The following is a 23,864-nucleotide window of genomic DNA, read 5'->3' on the forward strand; positions in this document are numbered from 1 at the left end:
TGAAAACAGCAGAAAAAGCTGTCAACACATAGCATACCTTTCTATAGTATAGCATATCTTTGTATTTGAAAACATTAATCTTGAATTTATTCAACTCAGTTATTGCTTTATATAAAAAAAATTTTTTTTTGCGTCCAAAAGACAGGCATCAGATCTTATTAACAGGTATCTTTGATATGTTGCAGTCATGTAAATTTTTATAATGCATTATGCCTAAATAGCTATTTTAAAACCTAAATAAATAAAAACTTGGATTTTTAGTTCAAAAATTTAAAATTAAACATTATTATACTCCACATTCTTATTATATAAATATCATGTTGTTAATTTCATATGCACAGTTGTACAAGTTTAACTCCCTATAATATTTCAATAAAAATCTGATGTATACACCACATGACTTCCTTGTACGGAATATTAAATTATAGCATTTTTTCTTGCATTTCATTTAAACTTATTGGATTGAATTAAATCTACTTCGGCGACACCACATAAACCACAATAGAATAAATGCATTCTTTAAAATTCACTCTAGTATGTGTTTACTATAGCGACACTCTGGAGCTAGATTCACTTAACAGTATTATATTTCGTTCATATTATAACTCTTAATGACAAAATTTATATCACTTAAAGAAAAGAATTATCTAATCGTTGCCACATGTTTTATTCAAATACTCTAATAAAGCTAGAATGATATATAAAAGAAATTAAGCAAACAAAACAAAAAAAGAAACAGTTTTTCACAGACGACTGAGTATTTCTCATTGAATTAATTCAATTCTCACTTCGCAACAAGGTAAAAATACATAAAAACTCAAAATATCTGTATTAAAAATTACGAAGCAAATCTTAAAACACTTATTTCCACGAAAAAATTCCAGAAAGGATTAAGCATGATTTAATTCGCAATAATAAATGCCTTCATTTATTATTGCGCCATCAAAAAAATTATTAGGCTTAGCGGCACTTAAACAACTTTAAAATTGCTGATAATTCTAAAAATATAGCATACAGATTTACTAAAGGCATAAAAACCTTAACCAGAAGATAAGAACAACATAATTCAATCATTTTTAAAGCAAAAAATGTACAATTTACAAACATATAAGAGTAAAGAAACTGAGATCACCGAGCCGGGTAACAGAGTGGATATATATAAATATATTTATATATTTTAAAACGCTTAATGATACTGATGCATGTGAGAAGACAGTGAGATGATGTGAGAAGATCCACTGGGAACAAAGATGATGACAACAATTTGTAGCTGTGGCAAATGATACAAAAGGCAACATTAAGTGATTTGAGGGCTAGGGAGTAGACATGGCCAAACATAAGGAACGGGCGAGATTCAAGATACAGAGAAGGAGAAATGAAGGTATCTAATACGATATTATAATATTACTACATATTCCTCTTGGAATGTAGGTTTTATTTAAATAAATAACATTGTGAAAACTACTGGTAGTTTATCCATGAATCAATCCATTTGTTATTTTCTTACTCTAATCAGAACCTTAAAAATTAAATTGTTTCCAAAATTTTTCCTCTGCACATTTCATGCAATAAAATTAGTAAAAAAAGGGGGAGGGAATATATATGAGTAAATATGGTACTATCTGTCCAAATTTTTTAAAATATACTTAAAGACAGGGAATTCAACCAATTAAATTTTTTCTTTTACATTATTCAGTACACGTTGTTCTTAGTTACCTGTGGTGTGCCTTGTGCTGAAATAGAAGCTGCTACACTTGCTTGGCCCAATGCTTTACTAATAGTAGCAAACGTACCAGGGGATGCAGAACCAGTGGCATTGACCATAATACCACTTGCCAAAGATTTAGGAAGAGAAACTGAGGATACTGCCCCTTGGGGTAAGTTAGCTTTACTTAACTAAAAGAATATTTACAATTTTGTTAAATTCTTAACACATTTCAAAATCTGCATATAGTGAAAGAAAGCCTATTTATTTTGTGCAAAGAATATACTTTCTTTCACAATTATATAATCATATAACAAATTTTTAAATACATAGTGTTAAAAAAAATAAGCAGATATGTTCCTTTTTGATTGCAAAACACATATCTCACACATTCAAAAAAGTGCACAAGATGATTTTACTCCTTACATTATGGCACAATAAGAACAACATGCATCCTCTTACATATATAGATATAAATAAATACACACACAATAGGTTTAGAACGCAAGTGGCAGAACTTACTTCCTCATCAGATTTTCAAAAATTTATAAGAATTTTATTAATGCATTATTTTTACTAACTAGTCTTCATATTAAAACTACAGTAAACCTGGTCACTTCTGAAAGTATAAACAAACATTGATCATTTCTCTAATAGGTTCACCGTCAGTGAGGATTAAAATTATTTGAAATCTTGAGTGATCATGTCAGAGAAAATTTTCTTCTTCATACCTAGTCCCTTTTGGTGAAAACTAGTATAGAATAAATATATTTATCTCTATATACAGACGGATAAATGCAGTTCAAAAAATATTTTTTTCTCATATTTTTAAAAGAATCTGCCTTTTTTATATTTTTGTAAAATTTGGAACACTGTTCCAAAATAATAGAACCATTAGAGTATATATTCTTATTATGCAATTTGATAATCATTTATCGGCTAGTTTCATTAAAGAGACATTCAATGAAGGAAATATGACTTGTTTTCTTATAATTGAATTCCAAAATTTCCTAGCCTAAACTTAAATTTGATTTGGTATGGGACATAGAAAACATTACTGACATAGGAACAATACAATTTTGATGAATCATACCATAATAAACTGTTTGTGAAATCTGGGGCAATTTGAGGTTCACTTATTTTCCTCATTAGGGTAAATGTTATTCACTTGCAACTATACAAGGAAAATTTCATTTTTTTTCCAAGCATCAGAGGTTTCTAAACACAGTGTATGGTTTACAGCATATTAGGTTTTTAATTTCTGAGAAAAATAACTGTACGATCAATGCAGCAGTAACACCACTGGACCTCTGCAAAGTCATGAAAGGACATGTCTATAGATATTTTTAAAGATGCATAATTTACAGCCACCAACCATATTTCATGATAATTGTACACTTGATTAAAAGATTTTCGAGCTTAATAAGTAAAAAGAAAAAATTGTCCAATTAATGTGTGCACAGAAATGCAATGCTAAATGAAGATGTTATAACTGAAGCCTTTCATTGTGATGACAATGCTTCAATTATCAATTTAACAGAACAGAAAAATCTGTCATATGGTTTTAAAATCCAGAAAATATCACCCTCGGATTCGAGTCATATTTCATTTTTATAAGGTGGTTATTTAAATATTACACTTAAAAAAAAAAAGAACTTTCAATTCATGGAATATGTGAAAGAAGCATTGCTAAATGATGATGTAACTGAAGTCTTTACTATGATGACAATACCCCAATCATCAATCAATGAATGGACAGCTAAATTTATAGTATGATTTTAACCCACGAGCACACGCACTGATCCAACGAACACGAGAACACGCGCCAGAAATCTCATACCCGAATAAAAAACTTGTAATTAAAAATTTGCTGAAAAAAATTAAGCGTTTTTTAAAAGAAATTAAAATGTAAAATCAAGTTAATACTTCATTTTAGACAAAATAGGAAACAATAAGGAGAGATTAAATTATTTAAATTATTTACTTACAATTTTTTTAACATTGTTTACAAAATGAGGTCATATGTTCCATACATATACTTTTGCTACAATTTTCACAAATGAATCTAATCTATCTTTTTTCTTGGAGCACTCTGTACACCTCTTGTAAGTCATTTTAGGTTTTTTGAGGACGGTCCATTGTTAACATGTTCAGCGGTGGTCAGTGTTCGTCCAGAATCAGGAACCACTGATGCTCGTCGTCGTTCATTTTAAACATTTTCTCTATTAGCTACATCCCTAAGGCTTTGAGAAAAGTACTCATCCCGTTCACGAGTGAAATTTTCTCGTATTGAATCAATATAAATATTTGTATTGTCAACTACATGTTTTAACATATCTTCATCGATAAGCAATGACAAGGACTCTAAATGTGTTGAGACGTCTTTAGAATATTTTGTATTTTCAGGGAGTTTAGTTATAATATTTTTGGCCCCAATTCTAACATTAGTCTGGAATTTATTTTTGTTCCATTTTACTCCATTTTTTCCAACATAAAACTCATTGCTACATTCCAGAGTTTCATTTTCTGTTTCTATATCTGAACCACTACTCTATATGGATGAATCATGATTACTAATTATATTCTTCGTCATCAACATCTTCCTCTTCTTTACTAAATGAATCCTCATCAGAAGAAACTGTTTCAAGGAGATTTCTCAATCTTTTCATCTCTTCATCGTAAGGAATATACGGCACCATGCTTACAACTCAAGAAAAAACTTATACTAAAAACTTGAAAACAAGAAGTGCGAAGTGACTCGCTGAGAAATGCCAGTACACGTGCGGGTATGACATGCCCAAACAATGCTGGTCCTAAAAAACCATTGCACTTGCCACCTCAGGAATTTCCCCCATTTAAGTGTGTGACATTGAACTTAGCTACACCAAGTTTCATCCTTTTATGAAAGAATGGGCGAGAAATATACATAAAAAAAAAAAAAAAAAAAAAAAAAAAAAAAAAAAAAAAAAAGAGCACATGGGTATGACATACCTGCCGCGTGTGCTCGCGGGTTAAATCTAGAAAATATCATCCTCACTTCTGAAGAGGTTGTTGAGAAAGAAAAGATTTCTGTTAAATATTTAGTGGGAATATTCAGACTACAGTACTTGAACAATTGAACACTGTAATTGAATTCAAAATTATGTCCCAGTATAAAAAGAACGAAATTAAAGAGAAAGCATTAACACAAAAAATGAAATTACTTAACCTTCTGAGCGGCGCAGGATTTTAGATTCGCCATGAAGCCCAGTATTTAAACAACTTAGTGTTGATAAAACAAAAAAATGTTATCACTGAGTTTTTTTTCATCTTTTGGTAATTTTTGATTTAAAAAAAGGGATGGGAGGAAGGTTTCAGATTTTAAATTATGTCCAAAGGAGCTTTTTTTAATATTTGTGTGTTACCTTTATTTATTAAATGTCATGTTCTTTGTACTTAAACGAGTTCAACAGCAATGTCACAAAATAATCATATCTTTAGAATTTCCGATACATAGTTCCACATGCTGGAGACAAAAAGGTCCCCCCCCCGTAGAGTGTTGCCATTGCTCGCTTTTAAATCGAGTTTGTTAATCAAAAATTCGTTAAAGTTTTACAAAATCTGAAATCGATAATAAAACATATTCCAAATTTGGGCTTTTAGATGCTCAAATTCACAGTAGGATTACGACATTCAAAATTTGATGGCTCTAGGTACCGTTGTTTTATCACAGTGCGAGAAACATACATATGTTTATGCAGATTCTTCAAATATAATACAGGGCAATAGTATTTGGTGGCAACGATTTGAAAAGTGATACAGCCTTTTAAAGTTTTCAACGCAAAACGAAAATAATCCTTCAGGCACAAAGGCCCTTTGGACTAAAAAGATTGTAATGTTTCAGCACTTCATTAAACAACTATTTTATTTTTAATTTTACAATTTCCATTCACATGTCATCTTACTAAATTTAAAAGATAAAAAATTTTGGAAATTTCTGAATGGATCTAAAATTTGGAAATTAAAGAATTGTCGAAGTCCTAGTGATCCCAGATACTGGACTTGGTACTGCAATCGTAAAATGCTTCTTAAGAAATTAAAATATTGTTCTTGAATTTAAAAAGTGATTTAATTTAATAAAAGAACTCTCTATATTATTTAAACAAATATTACCTGCAACTGCTGAGCTTGAGCAATACTCGCTATGACAGCTTGAGCTTGATGTGGATTGAGATTTGCTGCTCCTGCAACAGTAACTGTTGCTTGAGGTTGCACTTGTCGCTGAGCAGCAAGTTGTTGCTCAGTAACTTGAGCAACAACTTGAGCTGAAACTTGAGGTGTAACTCCAGCTTGGCTCTAATGAAATATTATAAAAAACACATTAAGAATAAAGAAATCTTATCAGCATAACATATCAGAGTTTATTCTATGTTCTTACACATCTGCAGCATTATTTATTAATACGGATGCTCATAATAGCATAACTTAGGAGGAAGTATGCTTTTACAACATAATTTGCTATAGCTACCTTTTATAAAAAAGCAAACAAGAGTTGTAGAGTGAGTACATCAAATTTGTGAATATTATCCACTTTATACATTTTTATTTACTTTACAGAATATATTTTCCATTTATCATACTTCTCTTTGTTGCATTTTAAGAGTTTCAAATGATTCAAAACGGACAATTTATTTTTCAAACATTTTGGTACAATTCTGTTTGCTTCAATTATAAATCACCTTTTTTTTTTTTTTTTTTTTTTTTTTTTTTTTAAAGTTTAAACCTTAAAACAGTTAAAATAAGAATATAATAATTATTCACAATTATAACTTTTTCTTTGACTCCTGAAGCAACTTCAAAAACAGAATATCTTCTGGACATATTTAAATGAACTTAGCAATGAATATACATTTTCACAGATAATGAACTGAAGCATTTAATCTTTTGAAAGATGGTTTAAGATTACATTCGTAGGTGTGTATATATAAATTTATAAAATTATTATTACTACTTAAAGGCATCAACTCAAAAAAATTTAGTTTAAAATTTTGCAATTTAAGCAGCAAATAAAAAAGCAAATGTTACCCCACCCTCAATTTTACACCGTACGCCAGAGGAAAAGAAAAATTTTGGTGAGCAAGTTGGCAACACAGGTGTTAACCTTGAACTGTTAGCTTTCTCCTCACGGTCATTTGGCATTTCAACATTGATTCTGGTTGGATTAGGTCGCGTTTAAAATGGCTGCGTCGATTCAGAATCCCGCCAAATGCGAAGTGAACTCCGTCAAACGTTTTCTTCATGCAAAAGGTCAGCGACCAGCGGATATTCACAAAGAAATTGTTTCTGTTTATGGGAACATTATGAATCGACAAAATGTAATGAAATGGTGTCGTCATTTCTCTGAAGGTAGGACTGATGTTCATGACAAACAAAGAACAGGTCGGCCATCTGTGATCTCTGATGCCCTTTTACAGAGAACAGAGGAAGCAACTCGTGCGAACAGACATCTCAAATTGAAAGAACTGCATCAGATCATACTGGAAGTGCCAATGACAACTCGTTATGAAGTTGTGACTGTCAAGTTAGGGTACAGGAAATTGTGTGCGCGCTGCGTTCCAACAGGTGGCAACCTTCTATGACTGTGGGATACAAAAGCTTGTGCACCAACTTAACAAATGTTTAGATGACGGGGGTGATTATGTCGAAAAATAATAAATTATCCCGTTAATAAGATGTAACTGACGTTTTCTAAATAAATGTTTTTTTTAAGGAATGTGAGCCATTGTATCTTTACTTTTCGAAATGCCCTCATATATAAAAACTCTGTTTAGGTTGAAAGAAAATCTTACTTTAAGAGTTGAAAAAATATCCGTTGTTGGAGAATCTAAAAACTTTAATTTAATGACTCATGCTTAGTAACTTAATCTCTGAAAAATTAATCCAACAATTAAGTAAACAGTTAGCTTTAAAAACATTTTATGAGATAGTTAATTCTGCAAAAACTTTCACCCTAAATGTATGAAAAATCCAAAATTGAATAAAATATCAAGCAAACAGTTTGAAAAATATGCTTAAAAATAGTAAATGACCGAGATAATAGCTATCATTTAAAAAAAAAAAAAAATTACATTACACAACAGGCAATACATCTCTTAAAAAATTTTTACAAACTAAATCATTATAATTACATATATTATTTCATGCAAAATGATTATCATATTTTTAGTTGGCTTTTTTAAATTGTTCATATCTATAACTGATATTTTTTTAAAACAAAAAAAAAAAAAAAAAAAAAAAAAAAATGTTTTCAACTTTTTACATTAACATGCACAAATACACATTGAAAATTAACAAAAAATAGTTCTTAAAGAACGAACATACATGCATAGCAGGAAACTTAATCAAATAATAATTTTGTAAGTGTCAGAAAGCTTAGCAAATGTATAATACATAAAAAATAAAAATAATAAAAAATGAATATTCAAGCATAATACAGAATGTGTTAAGTCTTAATTGATTAAAAGTTACAATAAAACACAAAGGCAGGACAAAAATGAAAAGCATGATGAGTAAATAATAAAATACAAAGGGGGCAAAAAGATTAATCATTACTCTAGCATATACTTACTGCCTTTCCTTGTAAGTCAACACAGACCTGAAAATAGTTTCTCTTACCGAATGGAGTTTTTAAAACACATTATTTGCATACATATGATAAGACACATTATTTGCATACATAAAAGCAAAGTTTACTACATAGATGAAAAAATTCTGTTATTCTAAGCTTTTGTTCTGACAATAATGTACACATTTTCATGGCATTCTTTTGGAATCTCTATGAATGCATCATATGTCTTTATTCGGCATAACTCTTGGACGTTGACTGTATTACTTTAACTACAATTGACTGCTCAGTTGAAGTTACTTAATTATGCTTCAAACATGCACACATGAAAAAAGTTGTGGTCTCAAAAGTTGTTTGATTATTATTATTATTATTAAGAGGAGGGTGGGAAGAAGTACATGTCTCTTGCACATGACAATGGCAATAAATTTCTTTTAGCAATGATGAATTGAGCCTATATGTATTGGTTACTACTGGATATAACTAGGAAGGGGGACCTTCTTTTCCTTTATGATTATTTGATTTACACATACTATTCTAAGTAGCAAGGAAAATCATAAAACTGTTTCACAGATCTAGTTAACTTAAGAAACTGAAACTATCTTTAAAATGCTGTCTTTTATTTTACATCTCAACATATGCATCTGCAACAGTTCATTAAACAAAAAGTGGAATTGGTACAAAAAATGGATAAAGGCATATCCTTTGTTTATCTAAACTTCGTTTGTCTTTAACGCCGCAGCGGGTGTGCAATGAATTGGAAGTTGATCTGTCAGCACTATCCTTATCTTCAGGGCAGATGTTTTTATTTTATTTGGCTTATAATTCCTTACTAAATGTAGTATTTCATCTTGATGTACTCCGTCTTTGATATGATTTAAATCAAATTCCTCGTCATTATAATTCGCTTCCGATAGGGAAGAAAGTGACAGAGGTTATTGAAAACGAAAAAATTTCGATTGACAAATTAGTCGGTAGACACAGTAATTATAGGACTTGAACAGCGGAACTTTGTAACTGAACAAGAAATTATGTCTGTTTATAGAATTAAAGAGAATGTATTATCACATAAAAAACAAAGCAACTTAAACAACTTACATTGAAAGAAATGTTTAATAAAGTAAACAAATAAGTATTAAGTTTTTTTTTTTTTTTTTAATTTTGATACTCTTTAGATCATAATTGTTCTTTATTTCATAAATTATGGTTTCATATTTTTAATTTTATAATTTCTGCATGCCATCTTACCAGATTTAAACTGATGATCTATAATCCGGAATCGCCAAAGTCCCGACGAGTCCGGATTAACGACTTTTGACTGTACCAATTTTTATATGAATTAACATATACCGTCACAAATAACTTGGCACACTAATCATGCTGGTTTCAGATTATTTACATATTTGATAGCACTGCATTAAGAAAAGAGTAATACAGCAGCTACCTAGTTAAGCTAAGAAGCAAAAACGAAATACAATGTGTCCAGGATGAAATCTTAGTTCAGAGTGTTGGATCATGATGGCTAATCAATTACTCTCTAAAATTAACACTATCTGAAGGATTATGTAAATTATTTCCATCAGATCATCATGTAAATGTTACATGATAAGGATTAATCTAGAAATGAAACAGTCTATAGAAATCTGTTATATGCAATTATGATTTTCAGAGCAGAAAGAGGAAATGCCCAAATTAAAATGAAGGGTTACTGCATATCTAAATTAGGATTTTAATTTACATACTTTTTTATCTTATCATAGCTGCTAACTTTGAATCATTAAATATCTTTAGAAGATTAAAAACTATGAGACTTTTTTTTTAAAGAGAAACTCAGAAATTGGAGATCATCGGAGGAAATTCATGTGGTGTGGAAACACTATTATTTGAAAGGAACTCCAAATTGTATTTTATGTGAACTATTTGCGATTTAATTTTAATGTAAAATATACTGGTATTTAATTGCATATTCTAAATTTTAAGTTCTTTGGCTCATTTCACTTTTTAATTTTCTTATACTTTTAAACTATAAATATCACCTAGCAAAGGCAAACTGTTATTTATCAGAGTACTTTTAAATATTATGAAAATAAAATTAATAATAAGGTACATAACAAAAAGGAATGCATTATGTATGATAAAAAATATTTAACTCAAAATTCTAACATACATTTTCAGATAAAAATGTGTAAATTAAAATTTTAATTTAAATTTGCAATAAATTTTTAATTTTGCTTCTTTGCCTAATTAAAACCTTACTTAATAAAGCACTTGATGTAAAACTTTAGAATCCTTAGCACTATTTGAGATTTCACTGAAATGATTGCTGCCTAATTAAAGACTTACTATATCAAGTACTTGATGTAAAACTTTAGAATCCATAGCATTGAGATTTGCTTCACCGAAATGATTTTAATTTAACACATTAAGGGAAAAATATCTGTTGAAGATCATAATTTTGAGTTTTTCGATTGATGAACCTCACATTAACAAGAAAGAGCGGAACAGAAAATAGACTTATAGTGCATAGGTAAATTCCATTTTCCGAAAAATTCTTATAAAATTTGATTTCATCTAAATGGTATTTTTCATTACATTTTACTGACATTTGCTTTACTAAATTTCATTTGATCAGATTTGTTTTAATCTACTTCAATATATGGTACATTTTTATGCTTATCCACACACACATATAATATAGATATTCTAAGGAAATGACAATACTGAATTTATATTTTTTTACATATTCCAATTTTTACATGACAATTTTGTGATTACTTGAACTATTTTTCATACAAATTCATGCTGACAAATTTCATATATAACTACATAAAGAAAAAATTAACAAGAGTTTTTTGACTCAAAAGCTTTAAAAATCAAGTAAAGATTTATGTGATAAAATTGCAATAACCTTTATTTAAATTATCACTGATTTAAAAGGTTTGTGTTGCCATTCTGCAAAGCATAAGATACATATGTTTCAAATTAAATTAGAAAAATTGGCATTATAAAAAAATGTTGCCACTTAAGAAAGAATTATTATATTAATTTGTCTTGAATTTAATAAACAAACTTGGCTATTTAAGAGAAATGTGTTGCCACTGCCCAAATTAAAATATTTTAAAGTGTGCTATTCCCTCACACATTTTCTTTGCTTTTCTGAAGTGAATTTGTAATAGCATTATTTTTGCTGTGAAATCAATTATAATACCAAACAAAAAATTCATTGGATCCACATCTCAAGCATGAAAGATAAAGGCATCACCAGCTTCACAAACAAATCAGCAATGGGAAGCAAGATTGCAAAATATTCCGGTACTCACTGCTCAATCCCGCTCGTCTGAAACAGACGAGCAGTGGGAAGCAAGACTGGAAAACGTTCAAGTTCAAGTAAGCACTGCTCAATGCCGTTCGTCTGAAAAAGACAAGCAGTGGGAAGAGAGACTAGAAAACATTCAAGTAAGCACTGCTCAATCCCGTTCATCTGAAACAGACGAGCAATGGGAAGCAAGACTGGAAAACGCTCGAGTGTGCACTGCTTGATTCAGACAAATACAGCACGCCAATTCAAATCTTCATGCATTTCATTACGATGGTATTATGATTAGTCTTCATCCAAGTGCGGTCATTAAGAAAGATGGATAAATTGCATGTATTGCAGAGGACTCAAATTTAAGAATGAAGTACCAGGAATGTGCTGCGTGGGTGGAATAGTGACATAGCCAGAGTTAAATCCACTATACGAAACATTATCAACCTTAGTTAAGGGGACAAAAGCCAATCGAAACATTTCTTGGCAAACACACACAATTACAATTCATGTTTCCAAATGACATTATTTGGTGCAATAAATACAATGCGCGAGGATTACATCCCAACATTTAAAGTTGCAAAGGTGAATTTATCATCATACATAATCACTACCAACACAGACAAATGCTGATCACAAATTTCTTCAAATTTATTTCATAGGAAACACTGATGTTCAATTTATTCATGTATTATACACCAGATACAGAAAAAAAAAAAAAAAAAAAACATGTATCTAAAAGCACTTCAATAAACAGAATTAAAACAAAAACACTTACTTTAAGCAACACTGCAATGCATGCAGGATAAACTAGTAAATGCTATTTTTAAATATGAAAATAAATATAAATAATAAAGAATACTAAATTAAAACCATTAATTTATAAATAATTAAATTCCATTCTTTTATTGTACCTTAAGGTATATTAGTTGTCTAGAAAACAATTATATAGAGAATTCTTATATCCTGAAAAGCAGTATAATAATATGACCTTCTATGAAGATTTGTAACATGTAGTTAGCCAACTTGAGAAAATCAATAGCGCACATTATAAAATTTACAATAGAATTTTCAAGTTATAAATGCAAGTTACACACAACATCTTTTTAAATACTTATAAAGGCATTTTTTTTAAAAATTTACTTCAAGTTTCAGAAACATTTTGGACACACATTTCTTGTACAAACTTCTGATAAAAATAATGCAATCCTTTTTAGTGGCATTATTTAAAAAATAAATAATTATTTAAAGAGATAGATTACATACTACATCATTACCAAATTATCAATAACACATATCAAGATCAAATTTACATTTCATAAATTCTGAATAATTAAAGTTTTCAGTTTGAGATCACATATAATACACACAGAAAGAGAAAGATTTATTTATTAAAAATAAATAAACTTACGACTACGGGTTGATTTTTTTGTTTTTCTCTTGCGAGTCTTTCAGCTTTCATTGCAGTTATCTGTGTTGGGATCAAAGGCTGATCATAGTTAATACCATTTTCTGCTAAAAAGGAAGCTTGCTTCGTATTTTTAGATGTTTGCAAGAATGGAGTTTTTTCTATTGTCTTAGGTTTAAGAGCTGGATCTGTCATGATTTTACCTCTAATATTTAATAGATGAGCATAAGATGAATTATTATCTTGCATGTATAACTGACTTGTTTTCATAGGTCTATTATTTTTTGTCTGAAAGAAAATAATGAATTTTATTACTTTAAGAAACAAAGAATAAAAAGACATAATCAAGAATAAGAATGAACGATCAGAAAACAACACTTTAACAAAACTGCAAATTGAAAGCATAAACATTTTGATGATCTTGAAAACTATTAATTTTCAATGGAAATGTGCAATGGGAAGCAAGACTAGACACAAAATATATAAAAAATACATAATATTGTTTAAAACTGAGTCAAAAGTCACATGCCAAATTAGAAGGAAAGAAAAAATGCCATATTACTTATTCAGATACTGCTAGGAAAAAAAAAAAAAAAACAAAAAAAAAAAAAAAAAAAGCATTTCAACAATAAAATGCCTCTGATTTTACCAAGACATAAAACTTTCAAATGATTGAAAAGAGGAAATTTTAATTTTTAAATAACACAGACACATATTTCATCAAATTTCTTAAAAATGTAATGACCCTGAAATATATGAAAAAAATTAGGGACCTGACAATGACCTGCAAAAGTCAGGTAATAATAAGAAAAATGCATGTTCCCCCCAAATCTTCTGGTACTTTTTATCAATCACACAATTAACAAAATAATTCAAAATGTATAAAAACTGGGTACATAGTTATGACAGTTTCTTTTCTATTAAAATGAATAAATTTTGCTTTTTAAAACTTGTTTTTAAATAGCAAGCATCACTCCAATAATCCCACATTCCATATTTACATGCATACATTTGGAATGTTAGTATAAGGTCTTTCTGAAAAGTTTCAGTACACTGCAAAACTAAATTTTTGCATAGTTAATATATTAAAACACTGTTGTTATTTAACAAAGTGTAATATGACAAGAAAGGTGTAGTGTTATATTTTACTGACAGGCCCATGTTATATCGTTTTATTGACAGGTTCATTAGTAAAGGTGGCTGGTAGTGCAAGGTCAAGATTTTTATACAGTCTAATGAGATTCAAATTTGCCCACAGAAATAAGCAAATTTTTGCACCCGTTCTTTAGATACAAGTGGAAAGGTGCGATTCAAATCCTAATTTCAATGACTGTATAAGTAGCTGATAAAATTTTCTCACGTGGAAGGTGTAAAATTTCAGTGAGAAAGCATTTTGATAAATTGTGACAAATGGGATGTGATTGGAAGAATGAAAGAAGTACAGACACTGAAACAAGTCTGTGAAAAAGTAGCCAAAAGAGTCATGTGAAGGATCTGGAAACAATTTTAAGACTATGGTAATATCTGTGGGAAACCAGGCCAAGTTGAAAATAAGCCATAACAGACAGATTCTCAAGACTGTTATTTGGCAATAATTGCTAAAAGAAATAACCAACTGACATCTGCTCAGATTGTGCAGAAGTTTGTTGCAGCTATAGAAACTCTACTATCCAGGCATACTAGAATTGCCAAATGGGCTTTGCAGGGTTAAACTATATGTGCCCCATTAACTCTGCTGTGAAATGAGTCTGGTTTCTGTGGTGTGAGGATCATCGCAACTGAGTAGTATGAATTGAAGTTAAGTTCTTTTCACTGATGACCCTCACTTCTGTTTGAAGAACGATTCCAGATGTATTATAATCTGGAGGGAGGAAAATAAACCAATAAGCCTAGATACATTCATAAAAGGCATCAGGTACACATGTGGTGGAATCATGGTATTCTGAATGGCTGTACTGGCCTAGATATTAATACCAGTACAACTAATGAATGCTGAAATATACGAAGTTCTTGAGCCAAGTTGCTTAGAACTGCAAGCCCTCCTAATGGATGATAATGCTCATTATAATTGATTTGCACAAGTTACCAATTATTTTGTGGGTGAAGGAACCTAGCAGATTAAGAAGCCCACATTAGAATGCTGACTATCACTGCAGTCCTCTCCAGGGGCATCAAGGTGCTATTAATAGTGAATACACTTTATTATTACAGGACATACTAGACAGTCTAATACACAGCATGAAAAATCTCTTTTAGGTTTCACTATACATCACGGTAAGGATGACCTCACATCTTACTGATTTCCAGCATGGATTTCTCAAAAGTTATAACACCACAACTTTTCCCTACTCCACGTTGTATCACATTTCCGAAAGTTCTTTTTTTAGATCTATCTATCTTACATATATACAGAAATAGACAATTCTGTATTTTGAAGCTCAGAATCATTCAAGTTGCATGAGTTTTTATAGTTTTTCCTTATTTCTCCACTCTCCCTCAGTATATTTGATTGTTATATAATTCTAAGAAACAGAGGTGAATAAATAACAATTTCTTTTATCTTTTAACATTTTATGAATTCAAACTAGGCCAAGGTAGAAGTACAACTGAAGAAACTCAGAATATGATAAAAGCATCTGTAAATGGTGAGCTGGAAAAAAAAAAAAAAAAAAAAAAAAAAAAAAAAAAAAAAAAAGCAAGCAGCACAAAAATGGTTTAACCTTGGAAACATAAGATTCAATGATGCCCTTTCTAGAAGAAGACCCCTGACCTCAGCCAATGATGAGCTGAAATGCAAGGCTGAAAAACATCTAATAAAAAAACCTGTGTAGAAGCTTGTGAGATACTGTGAGGTCTCAACTATTGTGTGAACACACCTGCAGGCAATGAGGGGGAAAAAATGACACATGAATTGACTAAGAAAGGCCAATCTGTTTGCAAACATATTCTTTCTTCTCTTCTATTGCGAAACAATGGTGATCGTTTTACACTGAATGGCCATGTGACAAAAACAGCTTATGATACCGTATATACCTGCGTATAATTCGAGATATTTTGGACAAATAAAAGACTTCAATGTGGGGAGGGGGTCGGGACTTATACGCGGGGCCATAAAAAATTAAAAGAATCGGAAGTTCAAAAATTTCTTTATATAATGCAGTTGTTTTCTTCCTGCACTCAAATTGGACGACTGGAAATTACTTCAAGTAAGTGACTTAAGTCACTTACTTGAAGTAATTTCATGACTTAAATTATGTGACGAACTAATCACAAAGTTTCATACTTTAACTAGAGTAAGTTTCGATTAAACCAAAGAATTTTCAGCCCCCGAACAACCGATCAATATCGAGCAATAAAAAAGTTTCGCCAACATGCCAAGAAAAGAGAAATGCAGATAGTTTTTACGTACGTATAAGTCTTTAGAATAGTTATTGTTCATTCATGAAATACTTTTGTTAATAGGCGTACACGTCAAAATTTAAAATACCCTCTGAAATGATTATAAAATCATTTAAAAAATGTTGTATTAGCAACGAACTAGACGGCACAGAAGATGATGCTGTTTTTGAAAGTGAAAATGACGACGAAGGCTCTAGTAGTGATCCTAAAAATACATAGTTCGAGACTGAAAATATGTATGATGACGAGCCAATGACGACAGAAGAGTTCTATGAAATGTTTGGCGAATCTGACCATGAATTGGACAAAATCCTTCAGGATTTTGATTTTGTTTATTTACCAAGGTATTTTTTTATTGTATATTTACTTTTTTTTCTCAGATGATTTTGAATAAATGTAGTACATAAAAAAATTTTTCGAAGATTCTCGACCTATTTCGGAAGTGGGGGGTCGACTTATATGCGGTATTGACTTATACACGGGTATATACGGTAATGCGCTTCCAATAGTGAAAAAAGTGACACAGAGGTTATTGAAAACTGAAAAATTTTGATTGACAAATTAGTCAGTATTCTCGACACAGCAATTATAGGACTTGAACAGCAGAACTTCGTAACTGAAGAAGAAATTATGTCTGTTTATAGAATTAAAGAGAAAGTATTATCACATAAAACGAAGCAACTTAAACAACTTACATTGAAAGAAATGTTTAATAAAGTAAACAAATAAATATTAAGCTTTTATATATATATATATATATATAAATTTTGATACCCTTTAGATGATAATTGTTCTTTATTTCATAAATTACGGTTTCATATTTTTAATTTTATAATTTTTGCATGCCATCTTACAAGATTTAAACTGATGATTAAAAGACATCAATTCACTTTCCTTACTCTATATTAATTTTTAAGAATGGATTTCTTTTCACTTTAAATATTTATACTTTAGACACAGTGATTTTGCTGATGGAAATACTCTTCGACGGCACACTGTTTAATCACGAGTTGACTGTAACTCTTGATTCTGGAATCAACACATTTCGCTGACATCATTTTTCATAATGCGGAAAAATCGATAATCCGGAATCGCCGAAGTCCCAACGAGTACGGATTAACGACTTTTGACTGTATTATTTTTTAAAAAGAGGAGAAATGTGTATCTTGTTTTCATTGGTGAAATGTATTCCACTTATTCTCACCAACAAACTGGGGGGAAAATATATATATCTATATATATATGTGATGATAAAATTTAGTTTGGCAGTCGTGAACTTTTGAAGAATCACAAAAATTACTTAATATTCCAAATATACCTTTATTACTTGTGGCACTTCACAATGGAAGTCAATTTGAAACCCACAATTTTGATGATGGCGCATAACATTTTAAACAAAAGCAGCAAAGCAAGAGACGTCATTCAGCCAGCAAGCAAAAGCAGAGAAAGAGGATGGGGTAAGACTGCAACAATACTTATAGTAAAATTTTTAGGTAATCTGATTAGCTAAAATTTATAGGCAATGCAGAAGTTTCAAGATGACATAATGCGGAATACGTTTTCAGATATGACGCAGTTTAGAGAAAGTTATTACTAGAGATAAGCATCCAAATAAAAAATGAGCAACTAAGAGGCATTTTAAATTATAATTTTGATTTGCATTTTTTTAATCTTACATATCTCCCCCTTCAAAGAGAAAAGGCTGGGCGAAGAAAAGCCTTTTTAGAAGAAAGCATTAAAATAGTAGCAAAACAAAGAAAATACAATTAAAAAAATAATCATAAAATTTTGATCTAAATGTTTTAAAATAACAAAATCTTGCAGACATAATTTTTTTACAAGAAATGTAAATTTAAAATGCTACTGAAATTTTGAAGTCTGCAAGGTCATTGTTCTGTAAACATACTGTAAAAAAAGGTCCTAATTTTTTCAAGAAATAACCGTAAAAGTTCACAGTTCTTGGAATATTTACTTGAGTATCATAATCATATTTTGCAATCCTTGGCTTGAAAATCTTCAGTAAAAATTGTTGTTGTCAAAATAAAACCAAAATTTTCTTTTACAGATTAAACAAATTTCATAATTTTACCTGCTTAGGGAAGTTTTTCTTAACTATTCAAGTACAAAAATTTAAAATACATCTATAAATTACGTTACAAAATTAAAAGATATTTCAAAATACTATAATGTAATTAATTCATCATTCGAAACATTATTTGAAATATTTTGTTGAAATTATGCTTTTTACCATTATTAGATATTTATAGTTTACTTTTTCTCTAAATACTAACATATCCATCATACTGGCATATCCAACTGAGCAAACTGGTGTATTTATTCTGCACAAGTGGCAAAAAGAATTCCAAAATAGCAGTTACAATATAAAAGCCCTCCGTTGCCTCTGTGCTTTATCATTCCATTACTTAAAAAAATAACTACACTCCATTATATTAAAAAATAATAATTATTATATACGAAAAAAGTAGGAGCCTTCAGAGTTTATGTCACTTCATTCTTAAAATGATTAAAAAATTCTTTCTTAGAATTCAAATTTTTAAACAATTTCTTTCTTAAAATAATAATAAAAAAGAAAAAAATCAGAATATTATTTCAAAAGTACTTATAAACAATAATGCAAAAATATATTAATCATGTTAATAACCTTCGATAAATAAAATGTTTACAAATCTTTTAAATTCATTATTAAACATAATTATGACAATCAAATTTTTGATACCATAAAATTCTACTCTTCATAAAAAGATGCAACATTTTAAAAATTCTGTACAATACGAAAAACAGCATATCTAGATTTTTAATATAATAACATTGATTAACAATTAGATATTTTTAGTTGCACTAAATAAAAACCTTTTTTTTTTCCACGTAATTTTATCCATTAGAATTAGCAGCAGTCCTGTCGGCTTTAACTCTAAAGATAAAAATTTAGTTTGGCAGTCGGGAATTTTTGAAGAATCACAAAAATTACTTGATATTCCAAATATACCTTTACTACTCGCGGAACTTCACAATGGAGGTCAATTTGTACCCCACAATTTTGATGATGGCACATTACATTTTAAGAAGTTTCAAGATGACATAATGCGGAATACGTTTTCAGATATGGCACAGTTTAGAGAAAGTTATTACTACAGATAAAGCATCCAAATTCAAAATGAGCAATTAAGAGGCATAATACACCTCTCAATTAAAACAATTTATGATTACTACTGCATACTTGCCAACCTATGACACTCAAAAATCAGAGCATTTTTTAAAGAAATTGGGAGATTTTTCACAATGTTAAAAAGACTTTAAATGATGAAAACATAGTTTTTAATAATGAATCGATTTTAAATAGTAACTAATTCTTAAATGCAAGCAACACAAAAATACCTTACACATAAAAAACATTTTTATTACTTGCATCGTTTAAGAAAACGAAAAAAAAAAAAAATTTAATCAGTTTTTGTACAAATGTTATAAACAGTGGCAGATTTTGTTTTCTTTAAGAAAGAAACGTCATAATTTTGTTCATAGCAATTGCCACGTAGGCCTGCTTTCGCTAATAAAAGTTTTTCTAATGTGTCATCACGAATATTAGATCTAAATTTAGTCCTCGTTTTTGCAACAACACTGAAAATCCTCTCACACTCTGCATAAAAATGTTTAAGTTTTTAACGAAATTCCATGTGAATGTTGTCTTTTTTATGTGTATCTATTATTAACTCTATTCAACTATAAATTCACCATGAAAAAGGACATGGTGCCCGCCATCCAACAGATATTCTAGAAAGTGCACTTAGGGACGAAAACATTGGGGACCCCTGAGTTATAGTATGGGGATCTATGGCACATTCCAGTGGTAACATAGAATTCATAGATGGTATCATGGATCAGCACCTTGACATCTTGAAGTGAAATTTAGCATCATCAGCACAGAAACTCAATATACAAAAAAGTTTTAAATTATACCAGGAAAATTATCCAAAGCATATTGTGCACAATGTTATACTCAAACTAATATATAAGTGTTCTGAAATAATTAAGGCACCACCCCAATCGCCAGATCTTAAACCTATTGAACATACTTGGCAGGAACTGGGAATGAAAATTTGAAAACAGAGCATATCTTTATGGCAGCAACTGAAAGCAGTGACTTAAGAGGCATAAAGATAATAAAACAACTTCTGGAGTCAATACCCAAAAGATTACATGAACTTATCAAGAGTAAAAGGTAATCCCACAAGATATTAAGAAACCAAAACAATGTAAATTATTGTCATTTTTGGCTGTTACTAAAAGTGTTCATTTATTTTCGCGAGAATATTTTTCTTCATTAAACAAATGATATTGATGTTTTAATTTAAATTTCATCTTTTGAAAACTGTATTTACTATAAAAAAAGTGTTTAATTTATATATAATCAAAATATAAAGCCTCTCTTATTTTATTTTAGTTTTTATTTTTATTAAAGAATACAAAAATTCAAAGTTTCCGATCATTTTCGTGAGCCACTGTATATATATTTATATATTTTTAGTGTAGTCAAATATAACCAAAAAAGGAGGTGCACAGCTGCATGTTATAGCAGTCCTATATACAAAATTTCAACTTTTTGAGGATATTCATTTTTGAGTTATGTGAGTTACATACATACACGCATGCGTCATGAAAAAACTCTTCTGAATCCATTTTACAATCCGTTTTGGGAAGTCACTCAAAAACATCATTAAATTGCATTCGATAGCAGTCAAAAATGGATATTTTTGTTTAAATATGATACCCAAAATTTTTTGCAATTACAATACTTAATTTACTTTGTACAAGAAAATAAAAATGATTATGAAAATATCTGAAACAAGATTTGACACCTGTTGAAAATAAACTTTATGACATCTAATAAGTACATGACATAATGCAAAGATTTTTTAAAAAATAACTTTTTTTTAGGTGCATCCGAAACAATACCCAAGATTTATAAAAAAATTACCTTATAAATTCCTTTAGTTTTTTTCTGCTTTTTAGGATTAGTGTCATAAAATATTTTCCCTTCTTCTCTCAGCACAATTGTGTTCTCGTATCGATGTTTACAAGCTCTTGGCGAGCGATAAGCTGCACCTATACTATTTACTGTTTCTGATACCAAATCCCAATTAGGAATATGTGCAGGTAAAAGAATTGTTAAACTTAAAGGTATTCTTTGTTCCTCTTGAAGAACCTGAAATATTCAAAATAATTTATTGGTACACAGATGCAAATGACAATATTGCCATAACAATAAAAAACAAAATCAAACAATTTAATTAGTAGACCATCCTAACATGCGCGTCTCACAGAATTATACTTCTGCTGAAAAAAGCACAACTTTTGATTTAAAATCTTAACTGTAATACATTATGAGAGATTAACCTGAGATTTAGAATTAAACATTACTAAAGCTTAGCCAACATTACTGTTACAATAATTAATTCCAAACAGCAGCATTGTCAGCTATACGATTTCAGTTAAGAAAAATGGATGGGGGTAAGAATATTTCCACTCAATTTCTTTTAGCTTAATGTAAGAAGCATACTGAATTAATATTTTAATTAAGCTGCCAAATGCTACTTTACTTACCATAATTCTTGAAGTGTCAATATAAATTAACCAAAGACAAAAATTACCTGCAAAACCATCCAATCTTCATTTACAAGCCATTCAATTTTGTCTTGAGGAGAATCTATAGCAGGTTTGTTCACAACAACTGGAGGTTGTTTCAATCCAGTAAAAGATGCCACAGGCTTTGCAATATTGGCAGCACCAACCATTAAACCCTTTACTCTCTGGAGCTTAACTTCACGGCGCATTTTCAGGATGGCAGCAGATGGTCTGTCAAATAATGATCTTGGGATATTGACCATATCATCTTTTCTTACTTTCTGCTTGCGAGTAGTAGCAACAGCTACACACATAAAAGAAAGGTAAAAGAATAATAAATATACATAGCATAGTATATTTAAAGAAGAATATTTTTAAATGAATAGCTAAATTTTGGTAGAGTTTTGGAATTTTACATTTTATCACAAAAGACATATGTAATGTGGGACATAAATTACTTGATAACCTAATGCAGTGAGAAGAATTTCTTAGGTTTTGGTGCATTTGCTCTTTGACAACTAAAAAATCTATACTTTCAGTTAGCTACTGCTCAATCTGACTAAGCACATAAAATATAAAAATACATAAAAGATTTTGTAATACTAATTTTACTTATATGAACCTAACTAATCAGCTTTGTGAGTCACGGTATGATACACCTTTCGGTAAAGGAATCACACCATCATTACCTAACAACTGTATTCTTTCAGATGCTTTTACCTCTGCTGCATAATTCAGTTATTATCAGTGTACTTATTTTCGAAATCTGAAATAAGTTATATTTTGAATTTTAAGTTATATTTTGAATGGAAATAAATTCACTTTGAATTATATATATATATAAATAAAATTTCCCTGCAACATGAAAAATTAGAAAATATTCATTTAATCAACACAGAATAAACTAAGAGACATTGCCGAAGAAGTTGATTTCCAATGTTTCTAATTAGTTGTGATAGAATGATCAAGTTTGTTTAGGTTACATTAAAAAAGCAGCCTGATAAATTATGAATTTATGGTTAGCATTCAGAATAAATAAATAAATAAATTTTATATTACAGTTAGTACTTTTGCTCAGAATTTGAACACAAAAGAAAAACAATCTTAAAGAAGCAAAAAATAATGGGTCAGGCAGAGTGAAATACAAAATTAATGCTACTTCAGCTGTTACTTCAGAAAGAACTCATATTTACACTTTCACATCAACATTTCTTTCTCAAAATAATATTTTGCTTCGCTTTTAAATTCAATAAATTCAATTACTATAGATAATTAATTTGGAGGTAAAGCAGTGATTACTTTACATTAATATCAATGACTTGAGAATAGATTTGCAGTTGTAATGTATACCTGATACAACAGGATCAATGCGCTGCCTTTTGGCCTCTTTTTTAATGAAAACAGGAGGAAGTCGTGATTCGTGCATAACAGATGGTTCATACCAAAATGATAAACTATGGTCAATATAAATATCATTTTCATTTGTTGGTGGTGTAGGAGGGGCCCATATCTGAAATGACAAGCATTCAGAATCACAATTGGCTATCAAAAGAAGTGAAATACAGTTGAATTTAACTACAGTAGATAAAAATAAAACTTCCTTTTAAATCATAACTGTGATGGAGAAATTAAAACTGTCACCTATATTTTCAGTCTCAATGATGAAACTAAAAGTTAAAGAAGTATAACAGATGGAGGAAAATTATGATTAGATGCCTATAATACAAAATGCGGTACTTTTCCGTTTTGACGGCGCAAATCTCGCCAAGCAGACTTTAAACACAAAACACAGTATACACAT

At 29.9% G+C, this 23,864-nt stretch overlaps 1 protein-coding gene across 5 annotated transcripts in view; it reads right to left on the reverse strand.

The window, feature by feature from the left end:
- dom (domino helicase) overlaps positions 1-23,864 on the reverse strand; it is a 220,359-nt gene that overhangs the window by 38,341 nt on the left and 158,154 nt on the right. For 4 of the 5 annotated variants that reach the window (XM_085813136.1, XM_085813138.1, XM_085813134.1 and 1 more), the window contains 7 exons: positions 23,414-23,573; positions 22,090-22,367; positions 21,417-21,644; positions 13,028-13,312; positions 8,313-8,339; positions 5,858-6,040; positions 1,717-1,896 (listed from right to left, as the gene is read on the reverse strand). In XM_085813136.1, coding sequence (XP_085669262.1) covers positions 1,717-1,896; positions 5,858-6,040; positions 8,313-8,339; positions 13,028-13,312; positions 21,417-21,644; positions 22,090-22,367; positions 23,414-23,573 — 1,341 coding nt within the window. The remainder of the gene's footprint in view (positions 1-1,716; positions 1,897-5,857; positions 6,041-8,312; positions 8,340-13,027; positions 13,313-21,416; positions 21,645-22,089; positions 22,368-23,413; positions 23,574-23,864) is intronic. The other variant, XM_085813137.1, reaches the window with a different exon arrangement.

The sequence above is a fragment of the Stegodyphus dumicola genome, chromosome 3 (assembly GCF_044657685.1).
Source record: "Stegodyphus dumicola isolate Sdum_Otavi_A_Nest chromosome 3, ASM4465768v1".
Taxonomy (NCBI): Eukaryota; Metazoa; Arthropoda; class Arachnida; order Araneae; family Eresidae; genus Stegodyphus; species Stegodyphus dumicola.